We start from the raw sequence: 24638 nt of genomic DNA, 5'->3' as shown, positions 1-24638 counted from the left end.
CAATTGTGGCAGATTTCTCTCATTTTCCTCTCTTCGAGGTGAAAAGTGCTTTTATTTATGAATGCACTTTCTTAACATTATTGCGTTAAATGTTTCTTAATTTTTGACAGTTCTTTGCGGATAGTGGCGTTGTTAATAAACATATTTTTCGGTTCAACGTTGCGTCACTCTTATCTCACCAATTGACAATATTTATTGATGTGACATTTTCAAATCAACTCCATTTACAAATTTTATAATATGTGAAAAAATAGTTTCTTTACACAAAAATTTGATGGAAACTTGAAAACAATACGAAGATAATTCGTTCTTACAAAAAAGATAGCTTCTTTTTACAGCATGCACAATACATATGAATTTAATTACTCAAATTAGAGAATTTTCATGCTCGTACAAGCAGCACGCAAAATATGCGAAGAGGAGCTTCGTTTAATACACAGAAAATGTAGTTTATCTGAAAAAAACTTCTGAGTCCTAATCCATTACTTTCTGTACAGAGCTTCTTGTTGTTCCTTTTCCTTTTTCCGCTCTATCAACTCATGAAATTGAAAGGCCCGTTTTGAGCTGCTCTTTTGTTCAAAACTTAACTCTACGGACTGGTTCTTGAAATTAAAAATGACAAATCACCTTTTTATATCCGTTACTCTTAAAACTCTTAAATATAGACTTAGAGGATGAAGAAATTAGCGCAAGACAGATTGTGCTTCAGTGCTTTAGGGAAATATAATCATTTATTTTTTGAAGATTTTTAGAAGACTTTAAAAAAATCTATTACATGGTCTTTGATCAATTTGTAAAGTGTAAAAGTAGGAATAACAGAGAAAAGGGAAGTAGCAACGTAATAAAAAAGAGAAATTGCAAGAAATAAAAGTGGATTTTAAAATAATTTTGTTATGGTTAAACTGGTTTAATGCACTTCAAATTCTCTTCATTACGCAACATTTCACTGTTATATTTGTTTTTACCTTTTTAAATTACACCTTTTACGCAGGGATCTAACGGTGTAAAAGTTATAATTTTCAACCATCCTCCGTTATTTGTTGGACAAAACCTTGCGACGAGAGAAAAATTTAAAAATTTATGCTATACAAAATAAAGTTAAGATAATTTTACCTCAACGGAGTTAAGGTAAACTGTTGATAAAGTAAAGTTAAAGTAACGTTTGCCTTAACTTGAGATTAGGTAAAATTTTACTCAAACTTTGTTAAGGTAATTTAACTTAATTTTTTTTGTGTGTTGGAATCGGCCCCCAAAGTGGTTTGTTTCAAGCTGGAAAATAAGTTGTGACTGAAAATTTATTCTACCATCATTATCATTTAAAAAGGAAATCAGGTCATTAATGGAAAATATTGAAGGACCTTCAATGATTATTATAGCACAAGTAACTGCATTTTAAAAATTTAGGGTAAAAAGGGTACAATTTATAGGTAAAAATATCTGAGGTAAAATTAGCTTAACACAGGAAGCGGTCGGTTTTTGCTTCATTTCAACTCAATTTTTGTATCAAATTGGGACAAACAATAAAAAAATTGTGATTTGTTAAATTTTATAAACAAGTGAGGGTAAAGTGAATCAAAGATACTTTTGGATATAATCTCAACTCATAAATGCTTTCTAATATACAATGGACAAAAATAGCTCCCAAACCTTGCCTGACTATGAAGTTACCTTAAAATCGTTTGTCTTTACATAAGATTTTTCTGAAAAATTAAGGGAGCAGTACCTAATTTTTTCCCCGGAAAAAATTTAAATTACGTTAAAAACACCTTAAATATTTACCTAACATTTTAAAGTAAATTTACCTTAATCATTATTTTCTTCAGGCGCAAAAGTTCAGGTGCAAATTAAATTTTTCATGTGGAATGCAGAAATTTTTTCAGGTTTTTTACCTTAAAATTTAAGATAAATTTTGTAAGTTTTTCAGTTAAGTTTAGGCAATTTTACCTTAACTGTTCAGGTGTATTTTCAAGGTAATTTACAGGTAAAGTTTGAGGTAAGTTAAGAAAACTTCAGGCAAGGCAAAGCTACCTGAACGTTTAAGGTTAGTTTAAGTGTTTTTTCAGGTAAAGTTACCTGAACTTTATTTAATGTGTGATAGTTCTAAATTGTCAGCCTGGACTTATTTCTGAACAGTTTAGCCTACCTGAAAATTGGTAGATAACTTACGAGCGATTCTAGTTGGGTGACTTCTCTTTCCAGATTTTCAATATTCCGAATGTTATTGGCTATCTCTTCCTCTAATTTTCCATTTTGTCCCTCTGATTCCATCAACTTTGCCCTCAGGGTTTTCAGTTCTTCATCTGCCTTGCCTAGTTTCTCTGACTTCTCGGCTAAATCTTGTCGTAGTTGTTCACACTTTATCAGATGATCTGCAACTAGCCTTTTTTGATAGTCACAGTCCGACTGAAAATATGCCAAATTATTGTTTCCAATTTGGGAAATTGATTGCTCGAATTTCAGGGAAACAGTAGGTTACCCGGGTTGAATAATTTTATAAAAGTTATGTAAGAAATGCGCTGAAAAATGCTGATTTTTTATAAATTTCAGCGCAAAAATCTTACATAATAATGCGCTGAAATGCGCTTGAATGCGCTAAAATTTTGCAGTAAATGCGCTGAAAACCGCTGATTTTTCAGAATCATTATAGTTGACCAACTCGAACCCTGAAACGTTTATTGTTCATATAAGACCATCTTAAATGGAAAGAAAATCAGGAATCAGTGCCAAAAAGCATTGATGGAAATCCACTTTATTTTTTTGAGAAATGCGCTGAAATTTGAATGCATTTCTTTAAGCGCATTTTAGCGCATAATTATGCAAGACTTCTGCGCTGAAAAGTCAGCGCATTTCAGCACATTTCAGCGAATTTCAGCGCATTCAGCTCATTTCTTAGATAGTTTTAGCACATTCAGCGCTTTTCTTACAAAATAATGCGCTGAAACGGCGCTTACATCTCGACCCGTGTATGACAATATATAACTTACTTTTGCATCTTAATATTGTAATATTAGTGATGGCCAGTACCACCTTTGATTAGTATCCCAAAATCAGCTCAGCAATACAGGGTGGATATAGGCCAGACCGACAGGAAAGTCGTGGACAGAGCAACCAAAGATCTTAATCTGGACAAAAGCTTCAATCGCCGCTTCCGTCTGATAACCAAAACATAGTTTGGTTTGCTTAGTTTGGCCTTTACCTACTTTTTTCTCTGCCCAATGCTTTTTTTTGAGCGGAGGAAGGAAGAAAGGGCTATACTATAAAGCAATAACAAGCATTTGTTTGTTCACATGGTATAATGAAACCACAAGTTCTCGGAAAAAAACAGTTCCAATGACTATTTCATACCTTGGCCTCTTGTTCAGATTTCTGGAGTTGCAATAACTCTGCCTGAGAATTGCCTTTCCACTGGCCTGCTTTTCGTTTCTCTTCTCTCAAAATAATCAGCTCAGACTTCAGTTGATCATTCATCTGTTTCTCTGCAATCAGGTCTTTTTGTCGAATATCAGCCTGTAAAAGATTGCAAATTTTAGTGTTTACATATGTTGGGTCATTTTATACTGAATCATGTCCTGCACTAAATGAAATGCAACATCGGGGAAAAATTGGAATAAACCTCAAAGATCTGCAGAAGCAAAGCCCAGCATAACTCCGATATTTTTAAGAAACGAAAGTTTATTTGAAGAAAAAATGAATTCCGCAGATCAACGATCCCCAAAACGGTACATGGTAAAGGTTACTTTCAGAGAACAAAATTGGAAATATCAGTATTTGACATGATAGTATATAACAATTAGAAACACTGAAAAAAACCTGCAAGTAGATAAACTGCCGATATCACAATAATATCAGTTGAAATTTGTACTAAATTTGACAAGCCGCATCTAGATGGTAACAAACGATATCTCACAGCTTACATTGGTAGCCAACACGGTCTCTTCTGTGATAATTTATTTCTGACGTCGAAATAAATAGGAGCAAGCACACAGAACAACACTAAGAGCTGTGAAAAGGAAAGAACAATTTTTATTACTGGTAAGAGATCTACTACGGAACCAAACTAAAAAAATCAAAACCTTGTTGTTGTGAGGGTCAGAAAACCCATATGAAGTTGATGCAATCAATGTTCTGAATAGAAAGAAAATTACCTCCGACTGCTCCGGACAATGTCACAGAATAACAAAAAGGGTTGGTCAGACAGGGCATCCTGGAACCATTACAACCAAGATGAATGACTCATTCATCACATAAGAAAAAAGAAATTATTGAGATTTTGCTTGTGTTTCAAAGTACATGTCAACGGTAATGTATTCGAAGATTTCATAATGCCCGAAATGGACAAAACTTCTCACAATCTTGATGAAGTATCCGATATCCGCAAAATTTACTTGCCGGATACCTACTACCAGACTGAATGTGAAGATGATGATAATGACAGCTGCATCAAGTAAACACTCAAGTGAATCACGTTGTTTTGATGCTTCAGGAAATTACTTGGGCAAAAAATATTGGCGCTCGAGAATCGACTTGTTGAGGAAAATTTGACTAAAATTAGTGCAAACCTAACCTATAATTGATAAATCGTTCTAAATTTTTGCGATACTCATTACTGAGTGACGGAATTTAACTATATTGCAAACGTGTTGAAACAATTAGAAATTTAGAAGCACAAAATAACAACAAACAACTGTTGGCAAATTTGTACTGAAGATTGATCACAGAAGGTTACATAGCACATCTTCACTTGAGCCCAAATAATGAAAGTGAAGCAGCAGTCAGAGTTAAAAGTAGAAATCATTGAATAAGATCAGCAACATGTAACTAAAAATACTAATTTTCAGTTGAGCCGGCATAGTTGATGAGGTACATAATCTGCTGTTATTTTAGGGACCAAAGGTGTATAACAGCAACTGTTGGCGCGGTTTTAGGCCAGATAGGAAATTTACTCGAGGTTGAAAAGGACATCGAAAATGTCAAAATAATTTGTTGATCAAGAGTTCGAAAAATACTGGTCTCTGAAAACGCTCCTGAGCTTGTAGTGATGATCCAAAAAACTGGCGTCAAACTTTGAATAAAAAACCCTAACCCTTACAACCCATGAGCCCATGAGCTCCTGGACTAACCGAGACACCAGTTTGGACAATAAAGTGGGGATTTCAAGCTTGGCGTTCAAATGTTTGACGCATCAGTTTACATCGGGAGATAATATCATTAAAAACCAATCAAAAGACCGCAACAAAGCTTGCAAGTTTCTCTTCAAGAAAAACTGGAACAAGTCCTCCATTCAACTCAAAAACTCATAATAGAAGATTCCAGTCAACCATGCTCAGACTTTGAGGCTAGACGCAGAGAGCATTGAAGATAAACCACTAGTAAAAGCGACCAAGTCTCAGCCAGAACCACAAATTCAGGGTACAATTGTGGTTCCTTTGTGCACTATCAAAACCTCAGAAAAAAATTAATCTGAATCAGCAGAAACCTCAAAAATTTCTTTTGAAAAAAAAACAAATAACAACACAAATGATCGACATATTTTTTCCCACGAACTCACTAAAATAGAAGCAAGAATAAGGTAGTTTAAAAACCGAACAGACATTAAGAAGTTTTTGTTGGAGAATTTACACCACGCAAAAGAGGAACTAACCTGAAAAATTCCAGTGTTTCACCGTCAAGTATTGATCACAACACTAAACTGTATTCTAACTCTAACTCCTTCTGACACCATCATTATCCTATCAATTAGTTGTCTCCTATAAAATAATTTCCCTCAGACTACGTTATCACGGGGTAATTTGGAATTGATGGACATGATCACATTGTTGAATTGAATGAGGAATTGAACGGAGAAAACCATCAGTTGTGATGCCGGAAAAACAATTTCTGTTAATTGGCCGACAAAAAAAGTTCTTTCAACAACGTCAAAAACGAACACCTTGCAGATGCCAGGCTTACAAAATTTACCTGAAGTTTTTAGTTAGACCACTGTCAGTCGATGTTCTGCATAGTTAGAAAAATACTTCAACCTGCTCAGGGAGAAGTCATTGAAAATTTGAAAGGTTTGGCCAGACAGGGCATGCTAAAACCTGTTCAACCTAGAGGGATGAAAAATGCATAATCAATTATGTTGCAGGGAAAAAAGAGTACTTAATGAAGACTGCGTTTCGCTCTCGAATTGCATGTCAACGCAAAGTCATGGAAAACGATTCCCTGATACTTAATTAGGAGCGGATTTTGAACAGTGAAGCAAAATTGACTTATATCAGACCGTGTGTCTGATATCAGACTGAACTTGAAAAAGATACATACAAAAAACTGCAGTTAAGAAATCCCACGTTTTCTTCAAGATGTCCAAATTAACTCAGTGGCTGAAGAAAACTTTTTTCAATTTCTTAAGGGTGCATCAATTCAACGCCCAAAGGATACAAAAGAATCAAGAAGGTTGTGGTGCTTCATTAAAATCTCTAGTGACCAGCTCAAAAATCAACTGACGGAAAATTTCTTTAAATTGAGAAACAATCTAACCTAAGATCAGTTCATAAATTTTCCGACAACGCTTATGGGGGGACTGAAAGGAACGATATCGCGAACTTGATGAAAAGGTCAGTAGTGTAAAATGACAGACTATTAACAACAAACTCTCGTTGTTTATTGGGCTCACAAACTATTGCAAGAAACTAATTGCTACCACTGAAAGCCTTGAGAACCTGCTTTTTTATAAGGTGAAAACAATAAATCATTTTTTCTTACGTTCTTGAACAGCCTAACAATTTACATGGGGAACCCAAAGTAAAAACCTGTCCTTGATGATGTAGTTGACGAGTATCGTTCACGATGATCACCAGATACCGAATTTACCGAAACAGACTCAGAGCAGCAAATGAAAAAAGAATCACAGCAGAAACACGATCCGAACAACAGAAAGAGACCTTGATGATACTCAAAGTTATATTCTACGGAGCAGTTGTCCCATCCTTTTCATCCTAAATGCGACAATTAGTTTTAAAAAACACATAGAAATGCACCCGAGAACGTAAACGAAGCATCAGTCAGAATGACAGTTGCAATCACAGAAGTGTTTCTTCAGCAACATATAAGTAAAAATTTGAATTATGAGTTGCACCGGCCTAAGTGAGTGGATAGAGAGAGTGTCTACATGAAAACAAGCGGTGTCTGGGAACAGATGCACCTTTATCAGAATCATATGATGGCAAAGATATTATAACAGTAATTGTTGACACGGCTCCACGCTGGATCGAAATTTTGTCCGAGGGTAATAGAAGATCAGAAAAATCAAAAAGAACTGATTCATGTCTTTGCAGGAGTTTGGTTTCCAAAAAACGGCTTTTAGCGTGTAAGTGATGATCTACTACATGCGTTTAAATACGTAATAGTATAAATGGAAACTCCAGTCGTGATCTTGCTTTTACCAGCCGTGATCTATTGGTCGAAACGAGAGACCATTTGTTACAGTAAAGTAGGAAATTCAAGCCTGGAAATGAAAATAATGACGCACCGCATTACATCGAAGGTGATGGCAAAACTCCATCAAAGCTACTACAAGGCTGCAAAGAGTTTCTACAAGCAATAGCACAAAATGAACTGTGAGAACCCATTCTTTTGAAATTGAATGAAAAGACAAAAGCAAAGCATGCAAGTTTATCATCAGGAGTAAGCTGGAACACGTCTTTCACTCAACCCAAAAACTCATCAATAAACAATCTACTGCTCAATGATTAAAGTGTAGTGCTAAAGGACGACACCGTTATAGTTGGAACACCAGTAGAAAAGACCACGCCTCAGTCAAAGGCGGAATTTAATAGTACACGTGTGGAACCATCTCATCACGAGGAAGCGTTTGCAGCATCAACACCTGCAGACCACAGAAGCTTTGAAAGAACTTCCATAAGATACAAAAACCCTATTGAATTATATATCTTTTTTGCATCATTTTTTCACTTATTTTAAAAAGATTGATACGTTTGTTTAGAGAAAAACATAAACTTTCTAGAAATTTTTTGTTGTTTAAATTTCACAAAGCAAAAGAAGATTCATTTTGATAAACTGCAATGTACCACTGTTACCAATAGCAACAACAATAAACTGTAACCTATTTCTATCTCCGTACGACGCCATCATCAGCTTGCTGACCTATGTATTAGTCAGTTTTCTTTTGTCAAACTCCACACTACTTGCAGGAATCTCCTTGAATTCGAATGGATAAACCTGGTACAAAATTATCTACTGAAATTGATGTTTTAAGACGTGTAGTCTTTTCTTTAATTTAGAAAATTGCGTCCTGTTTTCCAAAATATAAATAGATGTTAAAAAAATCTTAGCTAATCTAATTTCCATCTGTGTTTTTGCATATCTAGGCACTGGCAATATAATCAAAACTGTTTCATTTCGAATTCAAAATTATTGTTATTGAATCACATTGACCAGTGTTAGAGTCCACGACATTGTTTTTTTTCTGATAGGTAAACATCAAAAAATTATCATGCGTTTATTGTCTAGGAAGAGACAGTTAAGAGAAAAATTTGGTTGCGCTCGATTTTGCCGCTCATCAAAATTTTGCGAAATAATTCCAAGTAGGAGCTCTTTCCAAACGAACTTTCCAAACGAAAGCTCTTTTACTGTGTACTCTAATTAAGTGCTCTCCAATCAATGGCTTACTAAAGAACTTCGATTGGACTCCAATGTAATATATGTCCTACTGAAAAGCCTTATCATTGTTGAACGCTGCTTATCGTAACAAAATGTTTCCGGTTTTACTGCAGTTTGGCTTCAACTTGTTTTATTTTCTAAAATTCAAAGCTTATGTAATTGCTCTAAACCATCTTATTGCTGAAACGCGGTTGTTTGTTTGTCCCTGTCAAAATAAAGTGCTGTTTGCTTTCTTATTTAATAGTGGGCCATTGAACCGTTTTATTTGTTTCCCAACAACTATTCTTACCAATTCTCAAGAAACCATGTTTTTTAATACTCTTTCATAATTCCAATTTCTATTAAAATTGAAATTGGAAGGAAATTTCCTCAAGCCCCAAAATATCCTCTACTGTCCTTTTTGTTTGTTCTAGCCTCATCCTGGTTTTTAAGAAACCAATTTTCTTCAGACTCGAATATAAGTTTGTTCTGCAGAGGCTGCCTAACTGTCGGTTCCAACTAAATCCAATAAACAGATCACAGTTTAAACTTGCTGAAGTTCATTTGCATGGGTTACAATTAAATTGTCATCTTCACATTTGCAAACTTCTAGGTTGAACTTTCTGCTTCAACTAACTGAAATTATCTGCATGTTAGATTGTTTGTAGATCTTTAGTTATCTGGTAATAGACTGCGATTTTAACTGTCATTATGATGAGGGCGCAATATTGGGAAATATTTGGTTAATTCAAATGTATTTCAAGGTCTTGCTGCACGAAATTATTTTGGTGTACTTTGTCGCAAGTATGATTGTACGCCTAACTGAACTCACGTATAAGCCAACGATATTTAGAATTGAAGTATCTAGCATAATAGTTGTTTTCAAACAGACATTTGTTTGCAACTTGTAGAGTATAAATCGTGAAGAATAATACAAAATCTAATCAACAAGTCAACGCGGGTCCAAGTCAAGTGATCGCAATTATCAGTACTGTGATGTAGGTTGTAAAAAAATTGGCTGTACATAGCACGGGACAATGGGAGTGAAACTCCAAAAAGTTGTTCTGAGAAACCTGTATATTTCTGTTACGACAACAGAACAAAAATTTTCATGCTGTTCAAAAGAATTTTCTAAAAGTAGTTAGAAATACACTCAAATTTCTTGCAATCATCATTTGCAATTATAAAACAGAGTTAGAATAAAAGTTTTAAAAGTTCCGACTAAGGCAGTTGCTTTCATTTGCATTTGTTAGTTGGTAAAAATGGAAAATTTCTGTTCAAAGTGTATCTATTTCTTTCAGGGTAGCTCTTTTTTAGGACATCTATTGTGGCTTTCTGCTTTCGAAGTTTCAATTAATTTCTTAAGCAGTTCGTCAATCTTCGTTACTTTTGTCGAGTTATCGTGATCTGATTCCCGTCCCTGGTAAATGGATATTAATTTAGTTTAAGTAAATCCTGCAATTCTGTCAATTTGTTTTTTAACATGGTAACAAACAAACGGTTTTGGTGATTGACTTTAGAAATTGACTCAAAAATAGCAAGAATTGCAAAATGTTTGTTACTAAAAATATCTTTTGTATAGAATCGGTACAAGCCTGTAATTAGTAATGATGGTTTTTCTTAACAAAGTATTTTTCTGTTTTGCGAAGTTCAGATTATAGTCCAATTCTATCCCTAAACATTTCAGTGTTGACTTCTGTGATAAACTTCTCTCTAGTTTTAGAAATTATTGCAGTGATGTTTTTCAGTTGCTTTGATTTCATGAAACAAGTTTTTTGTAGTTCATAGTTAGTTTGTTTCTGTGAAGCAATGAACAACCAGGTTTAACGATTGGTTGAAAGCTTGAGTTGTTGATTCACGTTTTCTTTTAACAACAGTGTCAACAAAAGTGTTTATATACACTGGAAGCAAAACATTGCTGGGAATGCTAACCCTCTTGGTGCACCAAACTCAACTTCTACAAAACGGGAGTGCACATTTCCTAAACTTACGCACTGATGCCTGTCCTTTACATACCATTGAAGAAATGTTTACATTTAAAAATACTTTCCTATAGTGCTTTGGTTTTTGAATAATCAATATGTTTAACTGCACCATATTTTTTTGTGATCGATAAAAAATTACTTGATTTTGCAATACCATCTTCGCAAATTTGCCTGACGCACGCAATTAAAAATATTGAAGCTTCAATTTCAAATTCTTTTGCCCTTTATGAAAATTGATGTATAATTGATGAATTTAGTTTAAACTGAATATCTAACTTTGCTCTCTGCAGCATTATTCCAAAACCTATTTTCCTAATTGTTGCCACAAACTGACTGATTGGTAGTATGAATCAATCTAAGCATTTCAGCTTTTATGCAACAGGATGATTACTGTCTGCTTTCATCAATTGCAAAACGAAAATTTCAAAGCTTTTGTTCAGCAGACAGGTAAGAGTGGGCGATTAAGCTAACTGTTGTTTTGAAAAATATTTAACTGTTGAGTTCATCCTAGTCTGAAATCTTCTTCAGATCACTTTCTACCTTCCTGTGGTATATTTTTCATTAATTCTCTTTTAAAAAAATTCTATCTGAAATAATCTGGCCCCTGGTTTGTTAAGATAGTTACCTGTTTCTTTGAGCTTCCTCGTCTCCTAATAAAATAAAAAAAATTTTGCAGCTCACTTTGCGAGAACATCAAAAGATCTTCAGAACAACTTTTTTTTCGAGCACTTCCTTTTTTAGAAAAATTATGTTTATTGTCCATTGTTTTGTGTTGCATTCACTTTCCATAGAAGTTTGAATTTTTTGCATAGCTCTCAATTGGATTCTCAATCAGCTATGACAAAGGACTGGCTCTGATTTTTTTCCTAACGCATAAAGTTTTATTTCATGAAACCAATTGCTGATGTTTTTCAAAAGCAGAATTTTTGTCCCAAACATAAAAATTTATTGTAATTAGTGTAATTTTTTCCTCAGTTTGAAGACTAGCTTTTTCAAATTGTATTGTTCTTTAACCAAATTTTTTAGTGTTATCGTTGCATTTTGAAATCAGTTCCTTCAACTGTCTAACGTAGCTCAGAGGAAACGGTGTAAGGAAATGAATAAATTAAAAAAAGACTACATGTACTTTTCTTGATTAAAAAGCAAAAACCATTTATGTTTGAGCGTACAGTTTTCTCCTAAGTTTTCCTTTCGTTGACATATTTCAAACAACACAACCTCCTACTTTATTTGCAAGTTAATGTTTTTGCAGTTGTTTTTAAAAGATAAATATTCATTTTTCCACACATTAGATGCCTTTGTTTCGGTTGAAATGCGCTGAAATGGCCCTGAAATCCTATGGAGCAGTTCCGACCGCTCCTCTCATAAAAATTGCAATTACTCCATTTTTTCTTTTCTTCGGTTGCATGTTTCAAACGTCTGGTATTTACTAGGAGATGAACAATGGATGCTGCTATCATCCAGAAGCCAAGTTTCATTTGGGCACATTGGTAAGGGATGTCATGAGACTCTGAGATTTCTTTTTCCTAATCATTTTGTTCTGTTCTAGGTTCTAGGTCGAGATTACTTTTCAAACGTTTCGTCACAGTTATACCTCAATTTTTGTTAAGGCATAAAGATTCATAGACTTTTGCTTTGTATTTTGAGTTCATCGTCCATTCGTTTTTGTCGAAGAACTTCATAACTCTTGTTCATTATTAATCAGCTTTGGTCAATTTTTAGTCTGATTAAAACATAAGGCGTGGTTATGTCAGGAGGCCGAATGCAATGGAATACATTACGTTGACAAACTCAAAATTTTTTTCACGAATTTTTTTCTCTGAGTTTTACTGAACAAAATTCAAACAGTGCACTATCTCTTCTGCAAAAAAACAGTGGAATTTTTAAATTGCTTCTGATATAAAGCACTGGTGCTCGTCAATGCGTTTTTACCCGATGGACCTTTTGCCACTCCAACTCGGATACTTTTCAAACATGAGTTTTCAAGTTTACCCGACAACAGTGAGGAGAATAAAAAGAAACATTTCATGTTCTTAAAACTGAACAAGACTGATGAAATATGATTCAATAAATTTTTTAATCTATTGTATTGATAACCATAGATATGTTTACCAAGTTAACCAATCTATGTTAACCAAAAATCATTAAAAAATGTTGCTAAAAAATTAGTATTGACTTTTCAAGCGTATCACCAACTCATGAGCTTTAATTTATTTTGTTGGGTGAGTTCAGGTGACTTTCAATGTTTTCAAGTAAACGTTAGTTTTTTATAAGTGAAAATTCATTTTTTTAATGCGGGTGTCTCTCACGTGTCTTTAGGGATTTTTTTCTCATGACCTAGGGTACCAATTATCGACACTCAACTTTTAAATGTTCAACTCCTTAGAAATTTGATTTTTGAACTCACGCATTTGCATCATTTAAATGAAATGGCCCCAGAAAAACATATGCTATCTTCAATTAACTTCAACGCAATTACAAAAAATGTCTATTAGACTCGTCAAAAACGAATTTTATCAAATAAAAATCTAAGCATATTTGTGTTGTAGAATCCTATCAGAATTCTCCTCGGTCTGAAGCCTCGTGGTGGACAGTGATGTGTCTGATGACAACGCTCTGGTTTTCAAATACTGATATAAAACCGGCATACTAATTTTTCCCGCCCTGACGCCAGGTCAGTTTCAGTGAAAGGCAAGTATTAGTGCATGTCTAACATCAGTAGTGATATAGAACTATTATAATGCCACTACCTACACTTTGCAGTCATGTAGTCTTAGTCTTGAATTGATGAACTGGAAAACGAACAAAGACTTTTATTTAGACTTCCTCAATGCTGTTTTATGTCATGATCAGACGATCCAGACGAAAGTTTGGCCATGACTCAAACTTGTACGAGTTAGTGCGTATTATTGCGAAGTAATTCGAAAAATTAAAAATTCGCGAGTACGATTCGAAAGTGCAACGATTCGAATTTGTGGGACCATGATCAGACATAAATCTCACCATTGAGAGGAGAATACCATGATGAACTATCAAATGAAAATTTATTTGATTAGTTCACTACCACCTCACCCCGCGAAGAGTCTTTCCCAGTGAAACGAAACTTGATGCACCATTGCCATGTCATGCAAGATCTTGATATTTCTTGCGAAACTTGAAAAATCTTGCTAAGATCTTGATGGGCAAAAATTTCTTGGATCATCTTGGTAAGATCTTGACAAGATCTTATCAAGACATGGCAAGAAATTTTCTCGGCAAAACTTGCTAAGATCTTGATAAATCTTGACACACAGAAAAACAGTTTTAGAATAATTGTGCTTCGAAAAAAAAAACATTTTTCGAATCAATTCTGCGGTTCAAAACTGGGGCAACTTGTATCAGCACTCATCAAAAGTTTCAGACTCTCATTTTGGATCTCTCAAATCTAATATCAATGCTATATATTCTCCAGATGTAGATATCAACTCACCAACGATTTTATATGGTTGTAGTCTTCTGCAGAAGATTGGCTTCTGCGTGCAAAGACATGGCTTTCATCAGTATCACTGTCTAAATGGGACCGTCTTGATGAAGACGACGTCGACTTCACCGTTCCTTTCTTCGATCTTCCTTGATTTCTCTGCACGTAGCTGTTGGTTATTGTTGAGTCGGTGTCATATTGTGACTCGGAGCAAGACAGCGCTTCGCTACTGATATATTCTTCCTCTGGGATTCCCCTAACGCCGCGACGGTTGTCGAGAGTATGCTGCTTAGATTCTGCATTACTGGCCGGTCTATGCTTAACCTTCCTTCGGACCAGAGTTTCTTCGCCACTAGCAGCTCTGGTGTCCAAGTCAAGATTGTTGACAGTAGGGAAATGGTGTGACGTAATGTGGGAGCCTCCCTGGTTTTCCCATTGCATAAAAGGATTGAGGCTCATAACAAAACTTGTTTATAAGTTGCGGACTAAAAGTTCGAGACGTTTTTTTTTGCGTTTACTTGTTCACAATTTAAGCTTTATTGGTAATACAATAGTGCTGCGACAGTTTGAAGGACGACTAGCAGAAACCGACCGTCTCTTCACGCTCCAAAAAATACTTGTGATCACTTGCGACATCTTGCAAATTGATGATTGGTACTAGAGAACTTTTTTTACATGACTACTAATGTTTACGTTGCTTAAGCGTGCTTGTGACGTTACAACGAGTTAAATGTTGTCATTGACGAGCAAAAATTTTCGGAGGTTTTGGAATGTTTTGCAGTGTATACGCACAGCAATAAAAACAGTTGATAGCTTTATTTGAAAAGAGAAAAAATGAAAAATTACGAAGTTAAGTAAAACACTCAACAATGACATAATTGATATTGAGAGAGAATAAAAATAGCTCAGTTTTAAGACAACATTTTAAAGTGGTGTTTGTGGAACATGCTTGGATTGAGATTTAATAATCTCTTCTGCGGTCCCAGACCGAACGAACTTCTGATCTGATTTACTTGAGTGGACATTCGTAGCTTCTGAGCTCATAATAAATTGTTCCAGGCTACTTCAAAAACCAGGATGTTTTAATCAGACACTGGAGCGCAATTAGATTTGACCAGAAAGATTTCCCAGAACGCAAGTGAATCTGATCAGAGACAATTTCGAGAGCAAGTGGGTCGCAGCTGTTGACCAAATCTTGACAAATCTTGATAACTATTTTTATGGTTTCTGATAGCTGCCATAAAAAAAGTGCTATCATAATTTGTCAAACATTTTCCAAAAGCCGTCAAGAAACTTTCTTGGTTTACCTTTATAAGATATGATCAAGATTTATCATAAAATTTTAGTATTTCAAGATCTTCGCAAGATGTTTCAAGTTTTGCAATAGAAGTCAAGATCATCAAGGGGTATCATGTCTTATCAAGGTGTATCAAGTTTCGATTCACTGCCATTAAGATCTTATCAAGATAAACCAGAACATTTCTTGACAGCTCTTAACACAATCTTGACAAATCTTGATATCATTTTTTAAGGTTTCTGATAGATGCTCGATGTATCTTGTCCCTAGAACGGAAAACAAAAATCTTCTGAGAACTCAAAGTACAAAGTTTGGGTAAAGCGGATCAGTTGCATCTTTCAGCCTTAAAATAATTTATTTTTCAATAATTGATTGTTTATCCCAAAAATAGATGGCAAGGGAATGTTGCAAAAATTAATAACTTTTTCCTGGCTTCGGCTTCAGATCACTTTGTTTCAAGTCAGTCTCATATTCCTTTTTTCTCTATTAAAAAGAAATTGAGAAATCCTTTGATTAGCCAACTGCAATAATCTCGAATAAGCGTTCCCCACCTAATACCTGGTCTTCTATTTAACTCAATACAGCAACAGAAGGATAGTTGTTCCTCAATCCAATATCCAAAATTTTATTTTAGTAGTTTTTGACTGTGATGTTGATCAATGTTTTAGATATTTAGGTTTTTTGCAACCTTAGTGGGGGCCTTCCCGTTGGCGGTCCTGTATAAGGTGAAAACTATGTACATACCGAGCTTGCACCCACTTAAAATTTCATCATACTGAAATAATTAGGATCAAATGCTATTTGTTAAACTAACGAGAGCTGAATTTTCCGACAATTCTTGATAATTCTTGATCAATCTTGATAATTTTTGATAATTCTTGGTAAACTTTGACATTTCACCAATAATCATATAATATCGTGCTCTTGTTTATATCTTGTGTAAAGGTGGTTTTTACCTTTTAAAACATGTTATATATTGCCATGTCATTGTTAATATTTATTGGTTATCTTGCCAAGATCTTGTTTCTTGATACCCATTCAAAGATCTTGCAAGTTTGCACAGAGCTTGCAATTTTCTTTATTTTTTGTTCGTACAAACAAGATTTGTACAAATCTTGTTAATAATACATTTTTTGTATTATTAATTACAAAAAAAAAACAGTTTTAGCGCAAGTGGATTCGATCAGAATTGAGTTCGCGTTGTTTTGGATCTGATCTTAACGCGCATGTCCGAAAACCCAAGGGGGGCTAAGATTCATGAGCTAATATATTTAGAGAACCAGAAAGTTCGAAGGGGGTTAGACTTTAAATAAATTGAAATTAAGAGTACTGTTTTGCAAATTATTAAACGAGAAGTTTTCATCAATTTTCCTAATTTTTTCCTGTTTTTCCTGTTTCCTTACTGCGAGCGGGCCGCTAAGTTAGGATCGCTAAGTTAGGGCCGCTAAGTTAGGGTCGCTAAGCTAGGGCCGCAAAACATAGCATTCCACTTTTGCAAGTGCTAATTGCTAATTGCAGTTGCCTCCAAGTTTTCGTACCCTGGGTTCTCCAATTATATGTTAGCACATGAAACTCAGCGGCCCGAGGGATTTAGTGCCCTGCCACGAGGACGGTTGCACCCGAGTGCTGCCCACAAGGCCCGAGGGAGGCTGACATTAATGGGCTAACTTATTTAGAGTACGAAGGGGGTCAAACTTTAATTAAAATTGAAATTAAGAGTACAATTTTGCAGAACATTAAACGCGAAGTTTTTTGTCAATTTCCTAAATTAGATCATTTTGGAACCCTCCCCTTATCTGTAACACCCTATCAGAAACTTATTCGCAAGCATTTCCAAAGCTAATCAAAAGGTTGCTGGGAAAGAGGGGTTGATGGGTTGGTGGGGGAAGTATTTGGAGAAGTCTTTTAAGGTTGTGAATAAGCCAAACGTTTCCGTTTCCAAGGCAAGGCAAGTACTTTCGTTTCAGGTTTTGATGGGATTAAAAGTATTAGTGGATTTGGCCTCACCACCAAAAATTGTGTTTCCTTACTTCGAGCGGGCTGCTAAGTTAGAGCCGCCAAGTTATGGCTGCTAAATGGTCTTGCGATTGGTATAATAGTGTGTAAATTTTGTAATTTCCCAAATTGCCCCTGTTTAATGGTTTCAAATGCTACTTGGTACCTCTTTAACCACCCGAAAAAATTATTCTCTAAAATGTCACAGAATGCGTTCCCTCTTTTGGCTTGATTGGAAATGAGTCTCGTAGCATGATCTTAACTTATTAGAAATTTTTAACTGTTTGAACCTTCTCACGTAAGTTAAGACCACAAAATTTAGCGTTCCACTTTTGCAAATGCTAATTGCTAATTGCACGTTCCTAAAAGTTTTAGCGACCAAAAATTTGTACCCTGGGTTCTCTAAGAGAATTTGAACGCATAATGGTTCGACGGATGCAAGTAAATGGCGCTCTTAATACATTTTGGCACCCAATCGTTCGATAAAAACGTATCAGAATGGATTGTGCTGTGCCCAACGAATGCGAATCTGAACATGCTTACTCATTTTTGTTTGATTGATTCTCTTCTAATTTTGTCGTTCCTTGAGTGAAAGAGGTTCTTCATTAAAACAATTAAACTCGATATCTCAAACGTCATTAGTATTACGCTTAAATTTAAACTTAATGGAATGTTTGTGTGGTCTGCCTCTTTAACGAACTTCATTTAGTTTTCCGTTCATCTGTTAAAATTTAAATTTGTGGCCTGCCTGGTCGGTTTTTCTAACCGACAATGTCACGTGAGGCTTGACAAATCCTATTCTAGTTCCAACTGATTGTTCAATTTTGAAGTCGAACGTTAATAATCGATCACCGTCTTTATAAAATTTTTCTTCCTATATGAAAAATAGTGACCGATGATATGCCACTACTGTAAATCGCTGAAAATGCAAATAATATTTAAGATTTTCTATACAGCAGACGACTTCAAATAACTCTAATTCAGTAATGTTGCGCTTCTGTTCCGCTTCATTCAAGACTCTTAAAACATATGATATTGGTTGCCATCTAAATTTTGAGTTCTGCTCCAGGGCGGCATCTAATCCGTTTTCGATACATCACATTTCACTTTGGTCTTCCGATTGGTATAATAGTGTGTAGTTTTTGCAATTTCCCAAATTGCCCCTGTTTAATGGTTTCAAATGCTACTTGATATCTCTTTAACCACCCGCAAAAATTATTCTCTAAAATGTCACAGAATGCGTTCCCTCTTTTGGCTTGATTGGAAATGAGTCTCGTAGCATGATCTTAACTTACTAGAAATTTTTAACTGTTTGAACCTTGTCACGTAAGTTAAGGCCACAAAATTTAGCGTTCCACTTTTGCAAGTGCTAATTGCTAATTGCACGTTCCTCCAAGTTTTAGCGACCAAAAATTTGTAATCTGGGTTCTCTAAGAGAATTTGGACGCATAATGGTTCGACGGATGCAAGTAAATGGCGCTCTTAATACATTTTGGCACCCAATCGTTCGATAGACGTATCAGAATGGATTGTGCTGTCCCCAACGAATGCGAATCTGAACATGCTTACTCATTTTTGTTTGCTTGATTCTCTTCTAATTTTGTCGTTCCTTGAGTGAAAAAGGTTCTTCATTAAAACAATTAAACTCGATATCTCAAACGTCATTAGTATTACGCTTAAATTTAAACTTAATGGAATGTTTGTGTGGTGTGCCTCTTTAACGAACTTCATTTAGTTTTCCGTTCATCTGTTAAAATTTAAATTTGTGGCCTGCCTGGTCAGTTTTTCTAACCGACAATGTCACGTGAGGCTTGACAAATTTTATTCTAGTTCCAACTGATTGTTCAATTTTGAAGTCGAACGTTAATAATCGATCTCCGTCTTTATAAAATTTTTCTTCCTATATGGAAAATAGTGACCGATGATATGCCACTACTGTAAATCGCTGAAAATGCAAATAATAATTAAGATTTTCTGTACAGCAGACGACTTCAAATAACTCTAATTCAATAATGTTGCACTTCTGTTCCGCTTCACTCGGGTTGACTTTTTCCGCCCAAAATGATGTAAGAGTGGGGCTGCAATGGGAGGATTTTTTAGGAAAAAGCAGCTCAAAACTCTTACGTCTTTTTCGGCTGCATTGGGCTGCCAAGGGGAAAAAAATGGTGTAAGAGTGAGGGGATAAAAGACCAATTAACCCAACACTCTTACATCTTTTTTGGTCTGCAAAGGGGGGTAAAACGATGTAAGAGTTCGGGGGTAATTTGTCTTTTACCCCATCACTCTTACACCATTTTACCCCCCTTGGCAGACCAAAAAAGCTGTAATAATGTGGGGTTAATTTGCCTTTTACCCCCTCGCTCTTACACCATTTCACCCCCCTTGGAAGCCTAATACAGCCCAAAAAACGTAAGAGTTTTGAACTGCATTTTCCTAAAAAATCCTCCCATTGCAGCCCCACTCTTACGTCATTTTACCCCCCCCCCCCCCCCTTGGCAGCCCAACTCTTACACAATTTTACCCCCCTGGCAGTCCAACTCTTACATCATTTAACTCCATCAACCTTTAGCCCCCATACCTGAAGACTGCCAGTCTTGAACCCACAACCTCTGTACCCTCAGCTGCGTCGACTTATCCTCCAGACCATCGATGCTTGTCCAACTCTTGACGGTCTATATATATATATAAATAATAATTGTTAGAATTGCCCCATCACTACAAATTGACCCTCACTCTTACATCGATTTACCCCCTTGGCAGCCCAACTCTTACATCATTTTACCCCCTCAAGGTTACATTGTTTTAGCCCCCATACCTGAAGACTGCCAGTCTTGAACCCACAACCTCTGTACGCTCAGCTGCGTTGCCTTATCCTCCAGACCGTCAAAGCTTGTCCAGCTCTTGATGGTCTATATATATGAATTATACTTGTTAGAATTGCCCCATATCAACAAATTACCCCCTCACTCTTACAACATTTTACCCCCCTTGGCAGCCCAACTCTTACATCATTTTAACCCCTCTGGACAGAATACCCCCTTACTCACACATCATTTTACCCCCCTTGGCAGCCCAAATCTTACCTCATTTTACCCCCTCTGGACAAATTACCTCCTCACTCTTACACCATTTTACCCCCCCTCTGCAGCCCGACTCTTAAATCATTTTACTCCCTCTGAACAAATTACCCCCTCTATCTTACACCATTTTACCCCCCTTGGCAGCTCAAATCTTAGCTCATGTTACTCCCATTAGACAAATTAACCCCTCACTCTTACACCATTTTACCCCCTTGGCAGCTCAACTTTTAGCTCATTTTAGCCCACTCTGGGCAAATTAACCCCTCACTCTTACAACATTTTACCACACTTGGCAGCCCAACTCTTACCTTATTTTACCCCCTCTGAACAAATTACACCTTCACTCTTACACCATTTTAGCCCCCTTGGCAGCCCAACTCTTAACTTATTTTACCCCCTCTGGACAAATTACACCCTCACTCTTACACCCTTTTACCCCACTTGGCAGCTCAACTCTTAGCTCATTTTACCCACCTCTGGACAAATTACCCCCTCACTATTACATCATTTTACCCCCCTTGGCAGCCCAACTCTTACCTCATTTTACCCCCTCTGGACAAATTACCCCCTCACTCTTACACCATTTTACCCTTCTTGGCAGCCCGACTCTTACATCATTTTACCCCCTCTGAACAAATTACCCCCTCTATCTTACATCATTTCGCCCCCCTTGGCAGCTCAAATCTTAGCTCATGTTACTCCCATTGGACAAATTAACCCCTCACTCTTACAAAATTTTACCCCCTTGGCAGCCCAACTCTCACCTTGTTTTAACCCCTCTGGACAAATCACCCTCACTCTTACATCATTTTATCCCCTTGCCAGCTCAACCTTTAGCTCATTTTACCCCACTCTGGGCAAATTAACCCCTCACTCTTACAACATTTCACCACACTTGGCAGCCCAACTCTTACCTTATTTTACCCCTCTTAACAAATTACAGCTTCACTCTTACACCATTTTAGCCCCCTTGGCAGCCCAACTCTTACCTTATTTTACCCCCTCTGGACAAATTACACCCTCACTCTTACACCATTTTACCCCCCTTGGCAGCTCAACTCTTAGCTCATTTTACCCCCTCTGGACAAATTACCCCCTCACTATTACACCTTTTAACCCCCCTTGGCAGCCCAACTCTTACATCATTAAAACCCCTCTGAACAATTCACCCCCTCATTCTTACACAATTTTACCCCCCTTGGCAGAAGGGTAATTCCTGAAAAGTCCTCCCATTGCAGCTCATTGCAGCCCACTCTTACATTGCAATTTCAGTCATTGGTGGGGTAATTCCTGAAAAGTCCTCCCATTACAGCCCACTCTTACATGGCAATTTTAGTGAGGGGGTGATTCCTGAAAAATCCTCCCATTGCAGCACATTGCAGCCCACTCTTACATGGCAATTTCAGTCAGGGGGGTAATTCCTGAAATGTCCTCCCATTGCAGCCCATTGCAGCCCACTCTTACATGGCAATTTCAGTCAGGGGGGTAATTCCTGACAAGTCCTCCCATTGCAGCCCATTGTAGCCCACTCTTACATGACAATTTCAGTCAGGGGGGATTCATGAAAAGTCCTCCCATTGCAGCCCATAGCAGCCCACTCTTACATGGCAATTTCAGTCAGGGGTGTAATTCCTCAAAAGTCCTCCCATTGCAGCCCAACTTTTACATCATTTTACCCCCTCTGAACAAATTACCCCCACACTCTTACATCAATTTACCCCCCATAGACAAATTACCCCCACTCTTACATCAAAATGGGAGGATATTAAGGAGGACATTCGACCCGCGCATTCAAGACTCTTAAAACATATGATATTGGTTGCCATCTAATTTTTGAGTTCTGCTCCAGGGCGGCATCTAATCCGTTTTCGATACATCACATTTCACTTTGGTCTTCCGATTGGTATAATAGTGTGTAGTTTTTGCAATTTCCCAAATTGTCCCTGTTTAATGGTTTCAAATGCTACTTGGTATCTCTTTAGCCACCCGAAAAAATTATTCTCTAAAATGTCACAGAATGCGTTCCCTCTTTTGGCTTGATTGGAAATGAGTCTCGTAGCATGATGTTAACTTACTAGAAATTTTTAACAGTTTGAACCTTGTCACGTGAGTTAATTTTTTGGCTGCGGAAGTTCTTGAAGTTAATAGACAAAATCAATTTTTGAGAAATTTCACATCCCAGTCATTTAATCGAATGTGTCGCGAAATGACATTTTATTAAATGGACTGAAAAATTTCGTAATCTAATAGTCGCAAGCATTTGCACACTAGATAATTATGTTGCTCTTTGGCACCATTAGAAATTTTATGAAATCTCTGAGGAAACAGTGCCTGTCATGCAGTTTTGCTAACGTTCAGTCTAATGCCTTTTGAAATTTTGCAGGCATATCTGTTAGACCATAGAACCCAGAGTGAAATATATTTGTACCCGTGGTATCATCACTAACGATGTTAAAGCACAACATTTTGCCGTCTCTGTGTGTAGGTGAATTTGACTATATGCATACTTTAGATCAATCGTGGATAACCATGTCCGCATATGATGATTCGTTAGCTGTGATGTGTTGAGAAAGTGAACCAATTAAACAATGGATATTGGGCATTCATTGTTTCTTTGAAATAGCTTCATTCGGGACCGTTTGCTGATTTTCTTAGTTGTCACTTTTAACATGAAAAATGATAGGCGATATGTAATACTGTTTACTACATTGCTGTAATCCCTCAATACGGTCGTTCTTAATTAATTTTATAGATTCCCATTCATTGTCTGCTTGAATATGGATTGGTGCTCTGCGGCCTCTCTGATGTACTGCTGTAAAGTTACACTTAAATTTGAACGTACCTGGTAATTAAGCAATTCTCCGGCCGTTTCGTTTATACCTGGAAAGTTCTTTGCATTTAGAATTTCGTCCTTGGCTTGGCAACGTGCATCAAATGAGAATATTTGCTCACCTAAATCAATTGATGCGTCTGACTCAGGGGAACTTGAGGCTTGATTAAGTTTCATCCCGTGACATCTGAATATTTTTTCCATTAGTTCTCTGTATGAGCCCGGTACTACCCCGGGTCAACGATCATACAACTTTCTTTGATTTCGTACTAGGTCATATATGATTCTTAGTAATCATGCTAGGTCATATATGATTTGTATGAATTCTTGGTAGTCATACAAGGACCATATATGATTTCCTAGAAATCATACAAGGATCATACAAAAAAAATTCAAAGACCAAAAACTGTATAATTTTGATTTTCCATTGAAGTTGAAAAAATTTCCTCGATTTCATACAAGGTCATATATGACACATAATACAATGACTGGTGCCACAAATTCTCGCATAATGTAGTCAGAGGACTTATTAAATTATTAAATCGCATGTGCAATCCACATTTGATTCTTTGTGTGCGCTAAAAGAATAACTTTGTGGTTTAAACATATTCAGAAAACGAATTTGACGTGATATGCGGTTTTTTTTCGTGATTAATTTTTTTTATAAAAGAGCATTTGTGTGTATAAACTGGCTTCAGAGTATGTCAAAAACTTTGTTATTTGTTTGGAGATACTCTTTTATTTTGTGCCCAAATTGTCCATGATGATTGAAAAGCTATTAATGTCACTTTCGGATCAGTACCTCAAAGTGTGATAGGAAAGCCACAAGCAAGTACTCCACTTTGTGCAGGAAAGTCCTTTGGGAGTGAGTCTTTTATAAAAAGAGATTTTTCACTAAAAGTTGCTTTCCAACTAAAAGAGATTTTTAACTTGCTTAAGATTTAAAATCCTGACTTTTCCTCTTAAATCCCGACTTTTATTTTGCTTTATCTTCCAGTTTCATTCTCAACTTCAAAAGTCTTAAGCTCAAAAGTCTTTACTTTTTGCTAAGTTTTATCCCTCATCTTCAAAATCTTACTAGAGAACTTTTCGAGAAGTCAGAGCCTCTTTGAGGCTGAGTTTTAAAATGAGCCAAATTGAAAGGCTTCTGTCTGAAGCCAGAATGACAGCCGACGAAACAACACAAGATGAAAGCGATTTTAATGAAGTGCGAAGTAAAAGAAAAAGGTTCAGAAAACAGGCACAAATTCCAATCACCAACGTTAGACCAATTGTTGTTTCTATTGATCCAAGGCCATCACAAATACAGTTTGCGAGAGCAATCAGATCAAACTTTCCAGTGGTCAAAATA

At 36.3% G+C, this 24638-nt stretch overlaps 2 protein-coding genes across 2 annotated transcripts in view; one reads left to right on the top strand and one right to left on the bottom strand.

Annotated features, from left to right (window-relative positions):
* LOC142340075 (uncharacterized) overlaps positions 1-14714 on the bottom strand; it is a 43265-nt gene extending 28551 nt beyond the window's left edge. The window contains exons 1-3 of the mRNA XM_075390487.1: positions 14095-14714; positions 3346-3507; positions 2167-2403 (exon numbers count right to left, since the gene is read on the bottom strand). Of these exons, the coding sequence (XP_075246602.1) occupies positions 2167-2403; positions 3346-3507; positions 14095-14544 (849 nt within the window). The 5' untranslated portion in view covers positions 14545-14714. The remainder of the gene's footprint in view (positions 1-2166; positions 2404-3345; positions 3508-14094) is intronic.
* LOC142339444 (uncharacterized) overlaps positions 1-24638 on the top strand; it is a 512010-nt gene that overhangs the window by 354445 nt on the left and 132927 nt on the right. The window lies entirely within an intron of this gene.

The sequence above is a fragment of the Convolutriloba macropyga genome, chromosome 5, assembly GCF_964194025.1.
Source record: "Convolutriloba macropyga chromosome 5, txConMacr16.3, whole genome shotgun sequence".
Taxonomy (NCBI): Eukaryota; Metazoa; Xenacoelomorpha; order Acoela; family Convolutidae; genus Convolutriloba; species Convolutriloba macropyga.
Note: the sequence above shows the minus strand (reverse complement) of the source record. Positions and strands in the feature narration are given on the sequence as shown.